Genomic DNA, 23,672 nt, shown 5'->3' with positions numbered 1-23,672 from the left:
ATATCAGCACTTGATGATTTCAGCATATTCCAGTCAAGAACTGGAACAGACCACCCAGGGGAATTACTGTCCCTGGAAGTGTTTAAAAAACATGTAAATGTGGCACTTGAGGACACGGTTTAGTTGGTTAACAGTTGAACTACATTTTTTCCAACCTTAACTCTTCTATAATTGTATGATTCCATATTTATGTCCAAATCTAAGACTATATTCAGACTGCCAACAGAACTTTAGAGTGGGTGCCAAAAATGTATAATCAAAGACCTTTTTAAGCAATTAAAATTAAAGGAATTCTTGCCTATAGAGGATGTTACCTATTTAAAAATTGAAATGAGAAGCTTTAATAGCCCCTGACACTACTTTATCTTATTTAACTAAAAGATTATAGAGTAAGAATAAAAGATTTGCCACTACAGTAGAAAAAAATTTCCAGTCTTTTTAAGTTAGTTTGTTGTGGAATTTTTAAAATATTATTCAAACATCAGAAAATAGATTATGTAAATTAAAAGTAGTACAGTTCCTTAATCTGAGTGAACTTTGATGCCAAAATATTTTTTTGCAGAACTAGGAGATAAAAATCAGCAGTTTTAACTGTAAAATATAAGATACCTCTCTAACATGTCTTCAGTTAAGTCATTCCAAGTGTCTGTAAGCAATACAGACACTTGGGATGCTTGCCTCTGTTGTTACCTTTATGCCCCAAAATAATTGCTTCCAAAAGTTTGTTATCAAAATAAACAAGACAGAAAACAACAGCACAGAGACCAGCACAGCAGATGGCAACCACCGTGCATCACACAGCAAGAAAGCCTCAAGGACCTGCAAGCCAAAGTCATCCCTCCATCCATCCATGTTTTCCCTAGTTTGATGCCACACCCTCCAAAGAATTCAGCTAAACTGAGCAAGTCCCCACTAATACATGATCCAGTAGCATGACTTCAGAATCAGTCTGCAAAATTCACAGGTGAATGACAAATCCTCACTATGCCGAATTATGGTGGTTGAGAAGTTAGAAAGACAACTGAAATATTCTGAATTTGGAAAAGTAGAAAAAAAGAGAGAATTTCCTCCCTATTCAGTGTCTTCAGACAGAAGTTTCTACAGGTTGACAAAATGCTAACAAACTAAAAGCAACCTGATCCTTCAAGTATCTATCTTTATCAAAAAGAAAATTCCTTCATGAACTAAAACAAACTGCACAACTAATTCCAGTGACAGAAGAGTTTATTTGTTGGCCCCACAAGCAGTGAGTGTTGTCAATCTGTTCTGGAGAGGTGTTTAATTCAGATTATAAGCCTGGAGAAAGGAAGTGAGATGAAAAATCTATACAGCAACTCGGGATGACAGCAAGAAAGCAATTATTCAGAAGTCACAGCTGGAGTCTGGCTATGAGGAACAAGGAAGAGCTAAGCCAACATATCTAGTTCATCCTTTTGGTTACAACCTCAGAAATCCTCGTGACATTCTAGCAGGTACAAAATACCACCAGTGTTCTCAAATCAGATCATCTTTAGCCAGATATAGGTTTAAAACTGGATACTAGATCTTAAACCACACAATTTATAAAGAATAACGAGTTCTGTGGAATGGAAACAATGCTTACATCCAAAGCATTAAAAGCCACCTCAGCATAGCTGGATTTTGTAAAGCGTTTAAGTTTTCAAGACTGCAGTTCTTTTTCCTGCTCACACTCATACTTTCATTATTATCCCTCTAAATATTAGAGTGATACTCCCATACCCACAGTATCTGAGCATATTTAATTACTGATTTCAGATAGACAGATGGTTTTGAGTAAGGATCCCTGCAGGTAAGGTAGGCTAACTGAAAACATGAACAATTTCTGTTCAGGGAGACTTGAATTCGCACAGTTTGTGTTGTTGCTGTGAAGCAACCACAGCAAAGATGTCCAAATGAAGTAGTGTCTTGTCTTTCTTTATACTTGGCTTTCTCCATGCTCTGTTACTGGTTCAGCAAAACTCATCAGAATCCCACCCACACAAGTGCAGGAAAGGGAGGAAATCACATCTCCAGTGAAATCATGAAGGCACAATAATCTGCAGATTTGTCCCCACAGAACCAAAAATCTAAATACTTAAGATACTAATTTCTTACAACCAAAGTATTTCTAACTGTTTTTGCAAAAAACCAACCAAACAAAAACAAATTAAAAAAAAAACACCAAAAAAACCCCAGAAACTGTCTCACCTAGAAGAAGATGATTTGCACAAAGTACATTATCTAGAAGGACAAAGATGTTGTTCTCCTCAGTCCTGCTGTGCAAGACCAGACTAAAATTTTAACCAGTAATACTCAATATAAGAACACCTTGAGCAAGAGAGTAACTCATCATATGTTTTACAGGCTAATAGCTGTACTACCACACAATTTATTTGCTTTTAGCTAGTATGAAGTAGGCAATTATCCTCCCTTTAGCTCACACTGCATTTTTTCACACCTGGAAAAGCATCAATACATTGGTAAAACTCAGCATGACCAGAAGGTATGTAAGCACATATAGGACTTCTCTATACGATCACCTAAATTATGCATCCCTCAAGTCTTCGTTACTACCTAGCTTACTTTTAATTTGCAATTAACATGTCTTCTGCAACCATCTGCTTCTGCCAAATGAAAAATTTGAGTCATCAGACTGTAATATTATATTGAACAACTATATTGGCACTAGTAGTTCAAATCAGATAAATCAAAATATATCAATTTTTATCCTCTTGATCTTGTGATATACCTGCATATGAAATGCTTGTTGCTGTAGAAATCAACTTTTACTCTTGAAAAATATGGATTTTTAACACATTGAGATGCAAACTACAACTTTGCTTGCAGTCCTACCAACTCATACAACTCTTGCAAAAAGATGACACCAGAGGGGGAGATTCTCCAAAGCACAAGAGGATTCAATACAGACAAAAATCACTGAAAAATGTTAATGGATTTTGTTAATTTCCCCTTTGCCTGTATTTCTACCCAGCTTCCCTTCTGGTTTTCAAGTTGTTTTTTTTTTTAATGGAATCAAGCTGCTGGCAGTAATGAGAAATCTATAAAATATAGAGAGCTCTCATTGTATAAAAAGGAAACACTTTCATGAAATGCTAATGGATATTCCCATTTGCTGTTGTGACACTTGAATGATATTTTACTCCATAATGCTGTTAGCACAAGGCAGCAGATTTTATACTAGTGGCAGTACAAGAAATCTTTAAGGTCTTTTACACTATCAGTACTACATCCTTTCTATATTCTTGAGGCGGGGGGGGAAGGTTATCTTTCTGAATCATTGAAATAGAATCAACTGGTAATTCTGACCAGCTGTTGGGAATGGTACAGCCAAGTTTGCATGAAAACATTTGGGTGAATATGGGTTAAAGGGTCTACCTAGACCCTTGCTTAAGCAGATCTTAGCTCTCCAATTCAGCATACCACTGGAATATCCAGGCCCAGCTATGCCACTGCTCTGACCAGCCAGAACGCCAAGGGACATTCCTGGCACTTGGGAAGTGTACAGGTGATGTGTACATCAACCAAAGCCTCAATACAACACAAGCAACCTTCTTCTGATCTTAATTCCCAGGGAGATAAACCACCTTATCCTACACTCACATTAACACAACAGGCAGAGTATGATTTATATTAGGCAAGCACTTACCTGGTATAAAAATCACATGCAATTCAGCCAGATCTGCAAAACTGCTCAACATCCAGAACCATGTTAGAAGTACCTAAAAAATGCCTACTTTCTATGGTGATCAGTAGGGAGAAATTCCAGCTGATAGTGAGCTTTGCTTTTAAGAGAGCTTACATGCCCCTATGCTAGTCTTATACCATGAGTCCCCACCTAAAAAAACCAACCAACCAAACACACACACACAAAAAAACCCCCAAAAACAAACAAACAAACAAACACCAAAAAAACCCACCAAACAAAAAACTCCAAAAATAATTGAACAAATCCGTGATGGATTACAGCTGCCTTTCCCTCTTTAAAAGCTGCTTCTGCTTAGCAGCTCAACTAATCAAACTGGAAACAGCTGTGAATGAAGCAGCACATAAAGATAAACAGCTTAACATGGTCAAAACTTACCAACAGACCCTCCTGAGGGGGGGGATACACATTGTGAACAGGTGTTTTTATTTTGGCCTCTAAACCTTACCCACTCAGTGACCCTGATGTAGAGACGAAGCACAAAACGTTCTCTTTTTTTCAGTGTTTTCCAAAATCCTGTGCCACTGTTTGCTTACAAAATTTGAGGTTCTCATGGCTGGTTGCACCACTCCTTATCCAATTACAAAAATAAACAAAAAGGGAGCAGGAAATAATCCCATTCATCCTAGCATTCTGCACACAGTGTAGCCCTGCTTGGTAATTCTTCCTGGCATCATTTCCTTTATTGATAGCAACAAGCTTTTGTAACCTAGGAATGGAAATGGACATGATCAGGAGGCTCAGAAACCCTTTTCTAATCAGCCAGTGATGAGAAATCTGAATAAAGAAAGCAAAATTCAATTTCATTAGCACACTGGAATTAACAGAGCAAGCTGTGAAAACTTCACTGCTCATTTGCAGTGTGAACTGGGGACTGTCACAACTGACAAATTGGCGTTTTCACTCCACAACATGACTTGAAGTTCTAAGCAGAACAGCTTTAAGCATAGCCTGTTGTTTAGGAAATCACCAAAGGTAATGGAGTGATGGAAAGCTGCAAACCTGGCAAATTGTTTTAACACAACTATTTTCAGGTTTTGAGAAAAAAAAAAGAAGATAAAAGCTCAAAAAGTGCAAGTACATCAGACTGCAAAAATGATACGTCTTCCTTCTTGTTTGGCAAGATCCAGCAATAAATAGACACCACACCAAAACAGAACTGTCAGTGCTGCCTAGCAGGAAGCTTATCAAAGACATTTAAAAGGCTTTTTTATGAAAAACTAATTTTAATGAAGTCACATCAGTGTAGAAGAACATTCTGACTGGTCAGAAAAAATATTCCAGAACATAAATGTATCCAGAAACTCAGTGTTACAAGCAACAAAAGTAGTTAGCAGGACTCTGAATCATAATTCTGAAAGACTAAAAATGTGCAAAAAGAAAGATCAGGCCAAAAAATATATGAATTGTCACTGATGCCACCACCTTCCCTAAAGACAGCATCCTTTCATACCATCCATTGCCAGATTTCTTGTCCAGAATTCATAATTTACCAGATAAAAAAAAAAAATTCCCTTGTATATTCACACAACTAAGAGACTGTATCACTGTAATCTGTTCTAATATAGCCGATAACTTAAAGCAACAATATCACCAGAAACATCAGACCCTGAATATGGCCCACAGAACATGCAAATACTTGCAATTTACCATATGCCTGTGCATCAAACCAGAGCTGGTAGGAAAAAAAAAATCACTTTTCTGTATAATTAAAGCTGTGTGTCATTCCATAAACTTGCACTTTTCAATTTCAGAGCCACCCTTGGCAATTTTGAGTATTTTGTTAGTCCCAATCATTTTGGTCAGTGAGGTTCAATTTGTTTTCTGTGATTTGCTCATTCAATTTAATTCAATTATTCTGATATACAAGCCCTCAATGTCTCTAACTGAGCTCTTCATCTAATATAAATTCCTTTCAGCTCTTCAACATTGTCCTTTCTCCACCACTGTCCCAGGTTCCCTAGCTCTCAGCAGTCTCATCCTAATTATTTCTCCTGTATCTTGTAGAGTCCAGTATTATTTCTTTGGCATTCAAGTCAGATAAGGCCTCTTTCCCACTGCCTGAGCAAATGCAGGAGAAAATTGAGGGCATAGTGGTAATACACTTTCAACTCACTCTTCCTGGGAGAAATAATTACAGAGGAAATCTTGTTTAGTGACTACTGCCCTGGGAGAGAGTATGCTCAGTTCAGATGAAATATTTGGAGGATTGTATTGCCAAATCCTAACAGGTCTCTCCAGAGCACAATTGAAGCACTATTTGTCAACAGCCAATAACTGGGTCAAATTCAGACACTTCTTCAAAAGTGCAACAAAAGAAGCAAAGGAAATAAATTAGAATGGAGCAAAGAGAGAATAAAAACCTAATTTAGTTCCAACAACTATTAAGGACAGCAGCACAGGGACGAGAAGGTAAGCACAGCACTAACCTGGAGGAAAGAATGAGTTCTGAAGTCATCTCAGGGGGATTTTTTTAAACCTAAAAATTCTTTCTGTTGACATCTCATCAGATGAGATATACATGTTTAACACACTTTGAGAGTCAATGTGACTCTCAGGAGGGCAGCAGGAGTTTTCAATGGAGTCCTCTGCAGAGCAAGAGATGGAAGGAGCATTTCCACTTCACTCCCCAGTGACCTGTGTAGCATGTCTCTTACTACCACATTTTCACAGACCATAAATTTTAACCACTTTTTTTTCTGCATTGCTCTGCAGCTGGTCTTATCAGCTGGTTATACTCAGACTTGCCACACACAAACTCCTGCAAAAAGCTTTGTGAAGTCTGGACCTGCGCAGCCAGGCTATCAGTAGAGGCTGAGATCCTCAATCTTGCCTTGGTGAAGATTATTTCTAGTAGAGGAGCCCTGAAAGAAACAGGTACTTGGAAGCCCTATACTCAAATGTCCACCAAGAGTTAAGTTCATTTAAGTAATGGAGACAAATGCAGATTTAATTACTAATACGATGGATAAAAATCACATATAGGAATTTTTCAGGCAAATGTATGTTATGGTTTTTCAATTTCAGGAGTTTTTCTCCCATCCCCTCCTCAATCACCTCAGCATTTGCACTTCACTTTCTTTTGCTTGCTTCTTCTCTCTTCCCTTACGAATACATAAACAGGAATCCAAGTATTTACACTCTGATAAGCTGCAGTCTTGTAAAATGAGGCTTTTATGCTCAACCTCAAAATCCTTGTTTTTCTTGGTGGCACAAACAAATAAAAAAAGTAACATGTTCTAAGATAATGTGATGCTTCTTACTTTTCTGAACTCGGAGAACAAATTTTCAATGTCATTTGCACATTTTTAGCTTTATGATTATCTGACATAATAGGTAACACATCTCATTATGAACAATATTTGTCTTTTTGTAACGTCAAAAGTGTTTTGTATATTTTAGTTGTCAGCACATTATTCTGTTACCTTGTCTTTCAAAAATGCAGTGGAATGGTGCCAGAAGGGACAGTTTTAGCAGCGGGATTTTATTATTGTTTCAAATCAACAAGCAATGTAATAAGACTTTGTAAAATACCTTGCCTTCACAAGCAAATCTTTTGTCCAGCCAGTGGAAAAATGACAGAAGGAACAGTTCCTTAAAATGAAATTGCATTTGAAGCTACATAACTAATTGCTGCTTTAAAAATGACAAATCAGGTTGACATTTCTAGTCAAAAACATAAATCTATTTCTCAGTATCTTCAGTATCACATCTGTTCCCTAAAATGTAAACATTTACTAATTTATTTTCTTTTTCTATTTTCTTTTTCTTTTTTTTTTTTTTTTTTAGTATTCACATTCTTTTGCACACTTTAATAATGGTTGCTACACTTTTGGACCCCAAATCCCCATATTCCCATAGCTAGCTTCATGAACCTAAATTAAAGACATTAATCATTATGAACTTCTCAAGAGGTTCAGTTTCCAGTGAACACCAGATGTTGGGTTCAAAAACCAAGGGCTGGTGGCAACGAAAATGGAAATGGATAAGAACAACACATAATTTCCTTGTTGGATTTGTTGGACCCAGTTTTTGGCAACTATTGGATTTGGACATCAATGGGGCTGTGGTGCATCCTCGAGTGCTAAGGCATTAAAGGAGCTCTGTTTGAAAGAATGGACTCTGGCAAACCACAGCTACCAACGAGCTGCTGGCACTGCCACCCTGCTCTCCACTGCCATCCAAGGCACTCCATCTTCCAGGAGGCTGAATAAACACTTTTCCCATATGTCTACCTTGCAGTGCTTGAAAAAATCATGACATTATTTCCACTCTTAGTCTGGACTAAGAGTGGAAATAATGCAGGTCTTTTAGATGAAGATCCATAGCAGGCTATTAGAGGTTCTTGCCATGCAGTTTCTTGTATTACAGAGGATGCTGCATTTTTTATGTGCTGAGACACCAGACATTTGGGAAAACAACTTGCTGAGCTCAAGGCCTTGGCATGTCTTCTTTGTTTTTCCAATTTACTAGACACAGGTCTCAAGCTTCAAAATGACAGGTCTGGTTTTTACCCTGCTGCCAATATAAAACTTTCCCCAGCCCTAAAACATAAATCTGGGGGATACTGGGGTGTGTACAGGCTATGTCTGTATGCCCATTTCTGAGTTCAGCTACCTATTGAAGGAAATGCAGCAGAGGTTACAAATCATGCACAGTACCAGCAATGAACTCTCAGACTAAAAAGAGAGGGGGAAAAAAGGCATAAAGGTTGTTTTCCCTTCCTCCTCAGCACTATCTCCAGTTTTATGATTAAGTTATCATTTTTCTTCTTTTCTCCCCAACCTTCTTTTTTCTTTTCTTTGGTCATGTGGTCTTGGAGCAGGACTGACTGGATAATAACATTTTCAGGTACACAAAAAAAGGTTCTTTTGTACTTTGCAGCATGCACAGTATTCCAGGAACAATGCAACAATATTTTTCATAGATAATTTCATATTCCTATTTACCTCTGTTACCCTTTTCCCTCTAAGAGACTGTCTGAAACCATTCCATATGCACAGACTAATAATCATGCAATTTCACATCTCTTTGTTGAGATGAGGTATATTTGTTCTGGAAACATATTCACAAGCAAGAACACCTAACTAAGCCAGTCAAAGGAAAAACCCTTCCTGAAACAAGTTCTGTGCTGCAGCACAGTAGTAAATGCAAAGCTAAAACCAAGGACCTGTTCTAAAGAAAGCCTTGTGAAACTCTCAACTAAATCCACTTTTTAGAAAAGATCTAGTAGCAGTATCACATCATATTCTATTCTAACTGGTTTTGCTAATTTTATATTAGGAACACTAACATTTATTGCATCACATGAAGGATTATAACAGATTTCAAAAAGTGTTACATAAATACTAAGCCATGTTTTCTGAAGTGTTGCCTCTGTTTCTGTGAGCTGGCTTTGGAACTCTAGAGACTTAATGGCACCATAAGAGTGCCTTTCAGAAACCTACAGGAGATCCAGAAGATGGTTCAAGTGTGCTCCAGCAGCCACCAAAACAGATAGCCAATACTTTTCATGTCAGTGTTCACTACTGGGATACAAGAAGAACAGTAACTGCAAAACAGCTATTTATTGCTTCGGCAGATGCCAAAGGCTTTATTTATTATCCTCTCCCCAGAAACCAAATATTTGTGGGATGCAAGTGCTACTGCCAGTAAGAAAAGGCTTTGCTTTCATTAAAGGAAGGTTTGAGAAATTCTATTCATAGACTACTGATTCCATTTGAACGTCTTAGATTCTTACACATCAACAGGAAGAGTGTGGGCTAAGTGATATGGTAAAATTATAGTAATAAGTGGTTTGGAAAGCTACAAAATCTGCTGCAACACTGGAAAGCTATCATTGTCTCTAAATGTTGGTAATCCCTTTTCTCATCTGCAAGTAGTTCTTAAGGTATACAGAAAAATAATTTTCTTGTGTCTACTTTAAGGTATAAGAATGTAATATTTACAAATTTTATTCATATTTATCAAACCTCATTTACAAATTATTTCTGTAAAGTTATTCTATGAATTTACACAGTTCTGCCTTTGTCCACAGAGAATATCTGTAGTGTTTGTCTGAAACCTATGGCAGCTCTCTGGAGATGCTCATAAACCACATTTTGACTCTCTTAAGAAATCAAGTTATTATTACCATATGCCCTCTAGCTGGAAGGAATGCCTTCATTTTCAAAAAGTTACTCATAAAGGTTACAAAGGTACTGTTCTGAAGACAAAATCACTTGCTGGCACGTAATAACACAAAGATTAAGGGAAAGCACACCCAGCTGTTCTGCTTCCCACCCTTTTCCCAGGTAATTCACTTTTCCAGGTGTTTTTCACACCAGCACCACCTTCTGTCACACCACAGGCCCTGGGAGCCATGGGCAAGGTGGTGCACAGCATTAAGACAACGCCAACCACGCTACAGCTTCCATATAATCTTGCTTCCCTTGGATCCTGAGAAAAGATCAAAAGTGCAGCTGGCTGGGAGCTTCCCACCAGAAAGGGTCCATGATGAAAGAACCCAGCCACTCCAAAGCCAAAATATTTTAGGAAAGACTTTTTCCCCCCATTTCTTTCTCAAGCTGCTATCACAAAACTTGAAACAAATATTTACTGTTGCCCAGCTTGACCTATTTCTGACAACTCTGGTCTGCAGAAACGATCTGAAATATTGATTTTCAAATTAATTTCATATTGGGGTATCCTGCCTGTTGGATCAGAGGCCTGGATGCCTTTGCAGATCCCTGCTCTCTTCTAAGCTGGACTTACACATGGCTTGGTAGAATCAGGTCAGTAAATTAAATCACAAAACATTTTGATTTAGAAAAGCCTTAGTTTTACTTAGAAAAAAAGATGGTGAGACAAAATATTCCACTGCTCTAAAAAAATTTTGAACTTTCAATTCTTTGAACACTTTTCATATGTTAGCTTTTATCCTTATTAGGAAGTGAAACAACTATCCTGCATTTTCTATGGGACCAGGGATGCTCACAACATAAAGTTTTGTACTGCCCAAAGAGGATAACATAAGACTGGTCACAAACATGTCCTTTCAAAGTTCTTGCTTTTTTTTTTTTGGTTATAACCTTTAATTTTAATTAGATTTTTCGATACTTGGGTGTTTTTATCACCATGAGGAGGTGCTACTATAAAATCAGTAAGTTTGCTGCAAATCAAGGAGGTAAGAATTTCTCTGGTTTCACTAAACCTGTGTTTCAGTTACTCTAGATGTGGAAAAATATCACATAGGCACAATATTCATACAAATAAATGTACACATATTTACACTCAAACACACAAAAAATATGGCATTTATGCACTTCTACATAAAGAAAGAAAAAATGTCCCGACAACACTTGAAAAGAACATCCTCTTCCACCACAATATGCATCTAAATATTATGTAGTGATAATTATTGCAAAGATGCTACAATTTGTTATATATTACTCTCATTTTTTCTCATTATTTCATCTCCAAATTTCCGTCTATCTTTGTGAATACCCTTTTGTGATCAATGAGCTACATTTGTTTTTTTAACTCCATACCATGTGTACAATATTGTAGTCAAAGGGAAGAAACTGAAATACCAAATGCTGTTTCTTTTTACACCTGCTCAGAGGGACAGTGACTCTTTCAGAATTTAGATTAAATAATATTGAATAGGAGAACACAGACATTTAATTCCCCACATCTCAGTCATGGTTTAATGCACATGTGCTTTAAATCATGCCCTATTTAACACTTGTGACTGTACAGCTGACCAAATCTTCCCCAGAAAATATTTCCACAACCTCTTCCAGTTACTTGAGAGAAATCTACAGCAACATTTTTTTTTTCTACAGCAAAATCACTCAGCTAGGGCTCCTTTACAGACAGCTATTATTTCTGCCCCTGCAGCTAGAAAATGACTCTACTTAAAACAGAAGATTTGGAAGATTTACCATTAACAAATATATGCACACACTGGAAATCAAGAGTTTCAGCTCATTGACTATAGAAAGATAATAAGCTGTGTCCTACCTATGGTGGTAATAACAGTGCCAGCAAAGAAGAAGGAACTTCCCAAGTCCCAGTGACTGATCTGAGCAGATGTGTTTCCTAAAGGTATGATTCCTGCATTTATTGCTGCCACTACCTGCTGCAAGTTTAAAAAGATTTTGTCAGTATACATAAAACAATTGTATTCAGATATATATTACAGTAAATTGATTCATTCAATTAGTATTTGATCAAAGCAGTAAATCAGAAAAGGATCTGTGTTGCTTTGCTCAAGCATTATCACTCCGTTAGGCTACAATTTTTTCTTCAGCAACCACTCCAGGCAATTCAGAAGAGCTGCAAAGTCCAGACCATTGGGGAGAATGCAAAATCTGTGATATTTCTATCTTAGTTAGAAGGCAAACACAATTATTTTTACTGCTGCAGCTATTTGGTGAAGAAAAACATGCATTAGACAAAATTTACAATGAGAGTTTCCCACAATGTTTCTGTGTTGTGTTAGGCAAGCAAATGGACTTCTTAAAAACAGTCATTTTCAAACACCAAGAAAAAATGCCCATGCATTGTTCTGTATCAAATTAATTCCAAAGAAAGAAAACACTTTTAGAAAACAGACAATTCAATAATTAAAGTAATTACACATACAATTATAAAACTTTCATTATTGCAAAAAAAAATTCAGTCAAATATCAAACATGTATCTCTATACAACTATATACTTCAGAAATGCTGTTCTTGAAAAATTCAGTTCTAGCAAATAAAATCAACAAGCTTGCCACTAGTGACATCTTCATAGTCTTAAGAAATTGGAAACTTTTCTTCTTTCAGCAGTACCAACTACTGTCAATTCTTATTCTAAAACATATTCCTGTTTTGTTATATCTCAATTGCAGATATATACTGGTATTTGAGTTAAAGAAAAAGTAATTCTAAATTTGCAACATATATTTTTTAAAATATAAGTTTTCATTTAATACCCAAACTTTAAAACAGGATTTATTTGTAATTATGATATTTGTGATAATTGGTGTCTAAGAAAAAACAGGAAGTAAAACCATAAAGTGAAAATGAGCATCTGACTAGTAGTTCCTGCTTGGCAAGATGTACAACAATAATTAGGTACATAAATATATTCAATGATAGGACAGACCAGAGCCATCTTCCCTGTGGGCAGTCTGTTGCAGAGGAACATTGTTGTACAGTAGTAATAATTTTTTCAGTCCCAAAAGACATTGATTATTTGGAAATTAAAACATTTCTGTTACTAAACTGTCCCCACAGAAGTCACTTGATCTGGGCAGAGATTTTGAAGTAATGATGTGGGATTAACTAGGACATCTATTTTTTATTATGGGACTTAAATCCAACATGAAATCCAGCTTAAATCCAACATTTTCAGTTTGCCATTTTCAAAGCTCAGATGCACAAAAGTAACCATTTGGAAGTCCATTGCTGTAACTCTGCAGCCACAGGGATCCTTCTGCCAAACCTAAACCCTTTCCACCATCCAGGGTTAACAACAGAAAGCCAGCTGGGGTATCTTTACACAAACCACAAACTTTTAACTTCTTTTTTTTTTTTTTTTTTTCTAAGTAGCAGAAAGGCAGACATCAAAGAAGTGGAATTTTCAATCCTACTGAGGAAGGAGAAAGGATGGGGAAAGTGAGGGGGAAGAGAGTTCAATTTTGCTTTCTGTTGGAAGGATAAATCTTCTACATTAGTACATGATGTACAATTTGGCAGGAGCAAATACAGCAGCACTGATACTGACAGGTGTTTCCATCCGTGTAGGAAGGGACACACCAGACTAAGAGGCACGTGGAAACCATCCATTGAATTTATTTTATAATTTACACAGCACAGTTGTTCCTTTGATTGACAAGGAAGTGTAAATCAGTGTGCTGCATTAACAGGGCTCACTGAGTGATGTTACACTTCAGGAGACTAAGAACTGCCATCACAGGTCCTGATATCTGCACATGGGAGCACACTCTCCAGTGAGGACATTACATGATATAGCACTGGATCACTGTAATCTTTGGAACCATTCTTGTTTCATTCTAGTTTCATGTACTGGATGAAGGTGCTGCCCAGGGCAATGCACCTGTTTAGACAGTCTAGCAAGACCAAGTTTTATACAAATCCAGATGTAAAATGGATTTGTAAAATCCAGGGCTTTTACCATCACTGCATGTTTTTGAAGCCTTATGTACCTCAAGGCCTTTTTATATGAAAGGTGTTGCAACCTAAAGTGCTCAATGATCCACTACAGCTATGCATTTCCTGACTTCATCTACCACACCTACATTTTTCCTGGGGAAAAAAAAATACAGCTTAACCCAAAACTGCCCAAGGCACAACAGATGGCTACAAAAGACAATTAGCTGCTATTATTACATCTCTGATTTTATCCAACTGCTAATCAGAAAAATAATCAGGGCTGCTTTCAGAGATGCTTCCTTTTTGTACAGCCTCCTAAGTTCTGACTACACACACTTTTAGGGACTTTCTGAGTAGGAGGCTGCATCTGCATCGTGGTGTTCAGATTGGCTTGAGTGAATTGCTTTGCAATTTATTTATCTAATTACTTTTGGAGCTCACTTGTATTTTGGGAGCCAAGCCATTCTGTGGCAGTAAGATCTTCAAATTCCTTGTGGATCATTTAAAGCATATTTCCCTTTTGAGAGTTTGTATGTACTTCAAAGTAATTTTTTAAGTTCTTGTGTTATGAGGAACACTTGAATAGAAATTTCTGAATTGTCTCCTTCAAGAAATTAATGATCTTACAGACCACTCAGCTTCCTCTTTCTTTTCAAACTGAAGACTCTTTCTTATTAAATAATATATTCACCTATTTAAACAAATCTGTTGTATATCACATATAAGTGTTTTTTAAATGTTTTATTTTTACTGATAGCATTTCTCATTTACTTTCTTTGTACATTTACTAATTCACATTTGTAAATTTGTTGATTGTTTTAAGCATAGTTTTAGTCATAAAGGGCCAGATTATACCTCATCATCACTGGGCTGTTGTTTCCAAACACAAAATGTTATGCTTTCTTCTGGGCTGTGACTGCATTTGGGAGAAGCTAGACTAGATACCAAAAAAGCTGCTGCATTTCATTCTTTCAGAGTAATCTGTAAGAGTCTTCCCGACTAACAAGGGTGACAGGTTGGTAAGATTACTGGTTTACTGAGGTCAACTGTCTCATAAAGTCTTTGAATGTTGCCTGCAGATTTTTCAGGAAGGATGACTTCATTTTCAGTTCTTTGGATCAGAGGATGACTTTTCTTCTTAGTCTGATCCACTATCATAAGACCATCATCCAGGACTATTCCCAAGAAAAATTTAAGAAGAAAATAATATATTGCATAACTCCTAACACTTGTACATTTCAGAGTAATACTTTCAGGGTAGCAACTTCGTGCCATGTCCACCCCACAAACTTACCTGGAGGATTGGATAGTAACACTTCTCTAGCCCCAAATAAAAACCCAGGCTCCACTAACTTCACTATGGGACAGGATCTCAACCTTCAAATAACAGGCTTATTATTCACAGTCAGAGCTGTCTGCCACCTTAATTCATGGTCTTTTAGCCTATTTTTTGACAGATGCCTTACTACTACTGCAAACTTCATTTGTCATGTTCCCTGCTTCCCTCCTTCCCTCCCATCTCTAAGTTCTTGATGTCACTTGAGATCTTTGGTTTATCCTAACTGAAACAGTAGTGACAGTAACTCTGCATTTTTAATCTAAAAGCAGAATTATGGAAACTCTATAACTTGTACAGTCATCATATGCTACAGACTTTAAACACTTTGTGTGATTTTAACATGGGAACTTCTTGACTTACAAAAATTATTTTCTATTATTAAAGTTAACTGACCTCCTCAGCAGCAATTTTTCTAGTATTTTATTCCATATACAAAATAAATTGTTTCAAAAATCAGTTTTGTTTCAACACTACAGAATCAGTCAGCATTAGAACAGAGATGTGGACAGATTAAATTCTTAAATTATGCAAGCAATTTCACTTGCCTTACTTTCTTCCAGAGTCTTTGTCTAGCACTTTTTTGATGTGAGGTGACTGAGGACTGTGCAGAGGGTGGGTCACCCAGCACATGGCACCCAATGAATGCCTCTATGCACCATGATTTTTAAAATTATAGTATGTAAGTTACACTTACAGTAATATGTTTTTCATCTTTAAATATCTTTATAATGGTGAAAAAAACAGGCCTTTTTTGATAGTGAAGAGCATTGAGATAAAATTTTGACACATTTAAAATTTTTTTTAAATTCCCATTTTTTGAATTAGGTGGATTCTTAGGCTGCCTCTGTACTGTATCTTAGGATAGGCATGAAGTGTGTCTGAGATCAAGTCCTCACTTGCACTACACCTACACATCCCAACAAGCTGGCTTTGCAGCCACATTTGGGAACAGCTTTAGCAGAGCATCAGAGAAAATAGGCAGCAGGGATGATTGAGCCCAGAGTGGACAGGCCAGGCATGACCAGAGCTCCAGAAGCACATAAGCATCACACATTTTTTGTTTGAAATCAGAACACTGGGAAAAGGAGCATGAGAACGCAAATCACATTTTAATTCAATGTCAGTATTTCATTTCCTATGTAGTTTAGAAACACTTTCTAATAAATACATTGTGCAGTTTTGTGTTATTCCTGTGTTCATGCAGGCATCTCTCTGTAGAGGCCATGCTGAACTTTGCTTTGCAGATTAAGACATAGAACACTGTGACTTTAGCTCTGTCAAAACAAGACATAAAGCAGTCTTTTGAACAGCACAGTCATTTTCTGAGAACAGAAGACAATTCTAGGTCAGGAATTTCATCTTCTGGTGCTCTGACCCTGCAAGGAGTCAATGGCATTGACTGACAAAAGGCAGCCTGCTGGCCAGAGAGCTACATCCAGTAAGTGGATGCAGAGACACAGGAAAATAAGGAGAGTTTATAAAGTATGAAGGCTGGCCTCTGGTAGTCGACTGTTGTCTCACATGGAAATCAGGCAGAAATAAGTGTGTCAAACCAGTCACTCCAATGCTCATCTCCTTGCTCCACACCAGGCTCTGAATACATGTTTTTGTACCATCTTCCAGTCACTTCACTTCTATGAAATGATGTAACACAACAGTTCATTACTCTCAGCTCTCCTAGTGAAAGATTAAAATAGAATCACCTCAAATTATGCTTCTGATAAGATCCAGAGGGTGCTTTCTTTCGTTACCCAGCTTGTCAGGAGTTAGTTTGTGCTTCCTGGCAGTCACTTGACAACTGATGTCAAAGTCAGATGTGCCTCAAAGTTTCTGAAAACCATTTCTCAGCCTGGATTTCTTGCTTCACTGCTATAGTTCTGCTGCCTTTTGACGAGGGCACTCTCCCTTTACAGTGTAAAGATACACCTCATATGGCCCAGCTACTGCACAAATCCTGTATTTTTATTTCAGCTTTGGTTCACAAGGCATGGAAATCGTAGTTCTCAGTTCAAAGGCACACCAGGATGCTTTTAACACTTAACAAACAACTCTCCAGCCTCAAAACACATGGATTTGGGCCTTGATGTTGAAAGAGATTGCAATAATATTTGTATTATAATTCTGTGACTCCTTGTTTTTCTTTTTAGTTTGTATAACATATGAGTGTGCTCTACACTGGAGACTAGTACCCCACAAACTGAGGAACTGAAGGATTCTTTTCACACTCTTTCACAGCTACTTAAACTAAACCATGTAGAAACATAATGAACAACATTTCTATTTCTAAATATGCTTTACAAACCCCATGGATATCCATGTGTATAAATTCTCTGTGTGTACATACACATATATATGCATGCATACACATATGCACATTCAGGGAAGAAGGCTTTTCTTTGCTTCTTGAGATTACAGACTGGAAGAATTATGCAAACAGCTGTTCTGCAGAACTGACTTACTAATGAGTCATATCTGCCACCCTTCTAAGACAAAAGCTGGCATTCAGATGCAATCAGGCTAAGCTAAGTTCTAGGTCCATAAAACTGTTCATCTGAAGGAAATGTAATCTTTACAGGTCTCAACACCAGAAGCAGCAATAAAAGTTTGAAAACAATCTGCTGGAACAAAGAAGTCACAAGGGCAGTTAGAATTTATTTGTTATTTTTCTCCCAAATAATGCTCATGAAGGATAAAAACCACTTTAAAAAATTCCTTTTGGCTTAACCACTATGTAGAGGATTACTACAGAAAAGGGAGCTGTCCTGTCCCTGGAGGAAATGCTCCCGGGCAAGAGAAAGTTTTGCCAAAAAATCCCTCTTCCAGGAGCTGAGTACAGAACCAGAAGAGGGAGAACAGCAGGAGCCTAAGCAAGGAGGGCACAGTCCAGGGGCTGCTGCAACCCATCCACACCCAACCACAGCAGGTGGGTGTCTGTGTGAAGCACAGGTCTGGGTAAGGGTGCGGTCAAAGGTCTTTCACAGAGATCTTTCATTTAATAAATATTTCTCTGATCTGGAGATTCAGGTAGAACTGGGAGGGAGGGGTTGTGGAAGGAGACAACTGCATTCGAACATTTATTTTGGACAGAGTGAAGCAGAAAGGAGACACAGACACAGCAAGAGGAAAAAGAGACACAGGATGTTACTGTACAGGTTAGGACTGCCAGGACACTTAGAGTTAAGAGTACATAAAGCCCAAGTGCTCTGATGGGCAGACATCTTACAGACACATGCCCAGGCCACATCTCAAACTACAGCTCCTGTGCCTCGTTTTTAACTGCTTTGAAAGTCCTTCGTTTCTTCTTTCATTGCTTTGAAAACATCAACAGGCAGCTCTGCTACTGATATTTGCAATTTGTCATAAGCTTCATAACTGAAATGCAGATGGCACATTAAAAACCTGATGCAATTGTATTTTGGATCCTCAGATAAATTAATAAAATAGAGTGCAGCCTCAATTTCTTCTATGCTGGTCTATCAGTCTTTTCAAGGCTTTAAGTTTTACAAAGCATAAATGCTGCTTCCAGACTAGGATTCTGACATGGCATAGTTTCTGCTTTCTTTTGGAGAGTCTGGAAGGAATTGCAAAAGGAGAGACTAGGAATATTTATGGTTTAAACTGGTACATTCAAATTACCTCAAAAGGTTCCTGCTTAGAGTACCTGTAAGCTACAGCTCACAGGACTGAAAATGTCTACAAATGCTGTGATTCAAATAATTAATAAAATTTGTTTCAAGCTTAATAGGTTTAGTTAATAAATTTTAATCTTGTCTAAATAAATGTTGTATTTGTCTGAAAACAAGACCTTTGCATCTCTGTGTTTTCCAATCTTAAAAAATTATACAGCATACTCAAATACCTTATAATCTCTTGGAGAGAAAGGATTTACACTTATTTATTTTAACAGTTTTCTACATAATCAGGGCTCAAAGAGCTTATCTGATTGAAATTAAATATATACCCGAAAAACTATTTTCAGGCAAATATAATTTTCTTGTGGCTACAATGCAAATTGTAAAGAAGCCTGTGAAAGAGACAAAATCAGTTACTGATGGAGGTGCAACTTAATGTAGTTGCAGCAGCAAATGCATACTTTAAAGTAAAATATTTTTACAGAAATAAATTACAGAAAAAAACACGATCATTTTCTGGTGATGCCGGTTTAAAGAAAGAAACACTGCTCCCATGTCATTCACAATTATGTCAGGCTTCCCCCAAGAGAGAGATAAAAAGGAAAAAAAAAGCATTTGTCCTCAAGGGAGATTTAAAAAAAAATCCCCATTTTGGTCTCATTCATAATCTAAGAGATGAATGGAAAGAAAAGGGGCAATGCAGCTGACACAAACGTGAGATGAAAACAGGAATGGCACACAACTCTGGATCCCTGCATGGAGAGCTGCTCTCCCATGTTAGCCACAAGCCCGCACAGAACCCAAGGAGATCAACTTGTGGGATCCACATCCGTTCAGCAAATCCTGGTGGCTCATTAATTCTTTTGGTTTGTTTGTTTATTTTAAATGCAAGCACATTTTTGTGGGCATTCAGTTTCCAGAAGAAGCCACATGCCCTGAAAGGGGCTGGATTTAAAACTCTACAAAAGTATTACTGCTGAGACAGCTTGGTGCAGCACCCTGCAAATTTGTCCAGATTTCAAAATAAAGGCTTTATAAGGCAAGAATTACCACACACAGCACTTGGAACATATTAAAAGATTGTGCTTTTTAGTGTAAGACTATTTTTTCCACCTGTTAGGGTTTCAGAATAAATATATTTGAAGGATCTTTCTTCTAAAGGAACAGGAAATTAACTATGTTCTATGATTAACTTATGTTCCATTGTACCTTTATTTGAAAACACTTTATTAATTTTCAGAATTAACTCACTAAAATAACTATAATAATTCACACCAGCTTACTGAGACATTTTAGATATTTAAAATAATATAACTAAAATTTTTCTTATTTCTCTTTTTTGTATGCAAAAATAATGCATTAAACGACTTGCTTGGATTTTAAAAGGATTTTTTTTTTCCATTTTGGCTTTAAAAGGTCAATGTGAACAAATAGTTGCTGAGCAATATATAAATAGATGGCATTTACATAAAAAGTTCTTCTCTTTTTTTTTTTTCCTAATCATCTTTTTCTTTGGCAAGGGGACAAACAGTTGCTGCTAATGCCAAGACATCCCACAACACCAAATATTGACCACATCCCTACATCTTAGGAGCAACATGAGTTCTGGGCAAGGAGAAAGCAAATTCACTGTTTTTGCATGCACCTGATTTCTTCAATAGGATCTGTGGATCCTCTAGAGAGGGAATGAGGTGTATGAAACGACGGTAATGACAATTTTATGCCATTGCTGAATATCAAATTCAGTCAGGATCACCTGTTCCCAGAGACAACCCCAAGAGACACCATGAAGGAAGACACAAGTATCTCATGGCTGCCAAGCACTGCAAGAGGTGAGTGCCACCAGAACAGCAGCAGTGAAACCTAAGGTCTCTTTACATTCGCTACCATTCACAGGTGGATAAATATAGCAGGAAATTTTTCAAATTACATTTTGTGCATCTGAGTTTGGAGGATGTCTCTAACATTTTAAATACTCCTATAGCAAGCTTGCTATAGGAAAGAGTCAACAAACTAAAAGAAAATTAGAATTAGATTGAAATAGTTAGATACAAGAGCTCCAGTTAGAGAATTACTTCATTCTTTAATGCTTATTGTTGTCTGTGGGTATAGCTGGATTACTCCCAGGTTTCTATCAGCTTCTACCAACAAATAGCTCAGTGGTGAGAGAAAAATTGTTGGACGCAAGATATAAAAAATCCTTAGTGTAAATGAAGATCAGGTTTATATACTTTGTCACACATTCATTAAATCCACACAGTCTGAACTACATTTACTCTTTTATTCTGTCACCTGACAATTACTTTGCATTGCATGGCAGGGCCAAGTTGAGAGCAGGCACAGAGAGAAACCAAACCACCATTCATGATGAATTGTAGAGAGCTCTTCTCCAAAAGAAGAAATAGTAGGAAAGAACCTGGCCACATTCCTTTCTGCAGCTTTATAATGCATTAGATATCACAAATAATCTTTACCAAATCAATGTTTTCTCATCTGTTACCAGATGAGAAAGACCTTCCAACTGAAACTTTTTAAAAGTGAAGTTTAACATTTAACATCAGAGCAGCTTGCTCCTCTGTTTTATTCTCATTACTCACCCAGATACTGTTTGTACTTTTACAAGCCTCCCTCCTGGGGTATTTATCTTGTAAATTTAGATATACCACCATTGAGTACTGTGCACTGCCCACCTCAGCACCATTGGAGACAGCATCCAGTGATCCACTTAATGCTGTTGTTAATGCTGGCTTTAGGCTACAGCAGGAGTTGGAGCTGCCTGGAAAAACTGGTCTCTTGGGTGTACAGATATGCTCTGCATGACTTTTGCACATTTTTAATATGGTACTAAATGGAGGTGCTCACAAAATATCAAATTATGTACCTGGATATACCTCTTAAGATAGGTAATGCTGTTGTTCATTTCAGGTATATTCTGTGACAGTGAGGCAAAAAGTAACTGAAAGATTTGCAATACTGGACCATGGAAGTCTGAGACAGAAGAAGTCGTGAAGACTTCTTTCTTTCTTTTTTTTTTTTTTTTTCAGCACAGGAATAACACTGCTGGCCAGGCTGAAAAGTTATGAGGAAAACACAGGTCCTTTTTCTGAGGCAGCTGAATTTACCTCACTGCCATGCTCAAAGCACTCTATTCCATTACTTTTGCACATTTTCTAGGCTGCATAGCAGCTCTCTGTTGCCACATATTTTACATCTATATAAAATATATGATGTCTGTAAAAGTATAATTCTCACCTAGTACACCCAGAGGAGCCACACAATCAATGTGACAATACAAAGTTTCAGGAATTCAAAACCCAGGGAATAAACCGGTGCCTGCTGAAGAGTTGGCAACAGTATATAATGCTGTACCAGGACAGGTACTGGGGATTGGTGAGATAACATAAGGATGGAGAAAACAGGAAGGGGAAAATTCTTATCCTGTATGTATATATAGAAACACACAATACTGTTTTAAACAGCTTTGTGACAAAAGGAAGATTTTAGCCAAGGTGTTGGAAATTCCATGGCTCCTGGATGCTCGAAACTGGACTGTCATTCCACTTGTGCTTTTTTTTAGCTGAATTTGTTCTCTCCACCTAGTCTCTCTGATGTGCTCACCAGAATAAGCTACCACATATTTTACTGCCTGTGGACAGTCTTCAGGTAGTCAAGCCTGCTTCAGAGTAAGGATTAAACTACAGAGCAGAAGTTTGTGAAGATTGAAAAAGCCTGGTATGACAAGCACCTTGAGCAATGACTAGCATGAAAGAGCCAAAATAGTATGTGGATTCCGAGAACACGAAGTTCAAAAAGAAAAGTTGCAATGAATTTCATTATAGTTTGACTCAAGGTAAATACTTGATTAAAGAAGACATTACAGTCTCTAAGCTCTGTAATTTTCTTCACACAAACTAATCATTCCAGCTCTCTTCTACTATAGTACATATTAATTTTCAGTTTTATAGCTTTCAGTGAATTCTTGAATAACATTTACTTTTTCCTTGCACACACTATTTATTTTTATTCATACAGACATCCAACAAAAACTGAAGAAACACTGCATCATATTGTAATAGCAGTCAGACATAATCCCAGGGAGACAAAATGTATTTCACTAATTTAGTTTTTGTGGCAAAGTGGCAACTAGGGAAGAAATATGACCCCAGTGAGTAAGATAGTAGCCTTGACCTGGAAAAATGAATTAGAGACTCTCATCTACCGTTGCTTTTCTATTTTACTTTGGGAAAGCAGAATTTCCCAACCCTTAATATCATTGACTAACACTTTCTCTGCATAAAGCAAACCACCCAAATAGGCTCCCTGTGCCCAAGCTTTGCTCCTGTGAAAGTGTAACAGCACATTCCTACCTCCACATCATGGTGCTCTTTACAGACAAGCAGAAGGGATCAAGGGAAAATTAAGTTTTCCATTTACCCCAACAGCAAGCAGAGCAAACTCTTTCCACAATTCTCTCTCATCCATGTGCTGTGGGAGGCTGTGTCACTCCCCATGCTTCACACGCCTGTGTTTTTCTGGTTGTGGCAAGTTCATTAGTGGAGATGCAAGCTATTGCTGATATGGTTATCTGTTCTCTGATGGTTGTACTGAAACACATTTATTTTACACAAAATATCAAATGGGCGTTGAATGCTGATGAAGTGGGTTTTTATTATCAATCTGTGCTTCTGGGCAGAAAATCATAAATGCTAAAATATCTAAGTACTCCAGAGCAAACTTCAACAGTTTTTGCCTTAAGGTCCATCTCACAGATGATGTAAGATAATATTGCTTCAAAATTTCTTTTTTTATCTTCACAAGTACAGTATCTGACCTA

At 37.3% G+C, this 23,672-nt stretch overlaps 1 protein-coding gene across 8 annotated transcripts in view; it reads right to left on the bottom strand.

Annotated features, from left to right (window-relative positions):
* Nucleotides 1-23,672, bottom strand: part of KCNK2 (potassium two pore domain channel subfamily K member 2) — a 129,168-nt gene that overhangs the window by 49,598 nt on the left and 55,898 nt on the right. For all 8 annotated transcript variants that reach the window (XM_039698009.1, XM_039698006.1, XM_039698007.1 and 5 more), the window contains one exon: nt 11,729-11,846. In XM_039698009.1, the coding sequence (XP_039553943.1) occupies nt 11,729-11,846 (118 nt within the window). The remainder of the gene's footprint in view (nt 1-11,728; nt 11,847-23,672) is intronic.

This window comes from Passer montanus, unplaced genomic scaffold (assembly GCF_014805655.1).
Source record: "Passer montanus isolate IOZ18808 unplaced genomic scaffold, ASM1480565v1 scaffold12, whole genome shotgun sequence".
NCBI lineage: Eukaryota > Metazoa > Chordata > Aves > Passeriformes > Passeridae > Passer > Passer montanus.
The sequence above is the reverse complement of the archived record's forward strand: the minus strand, read 5'-3'. Positions and strand labels throughout refer to the sequence as shown.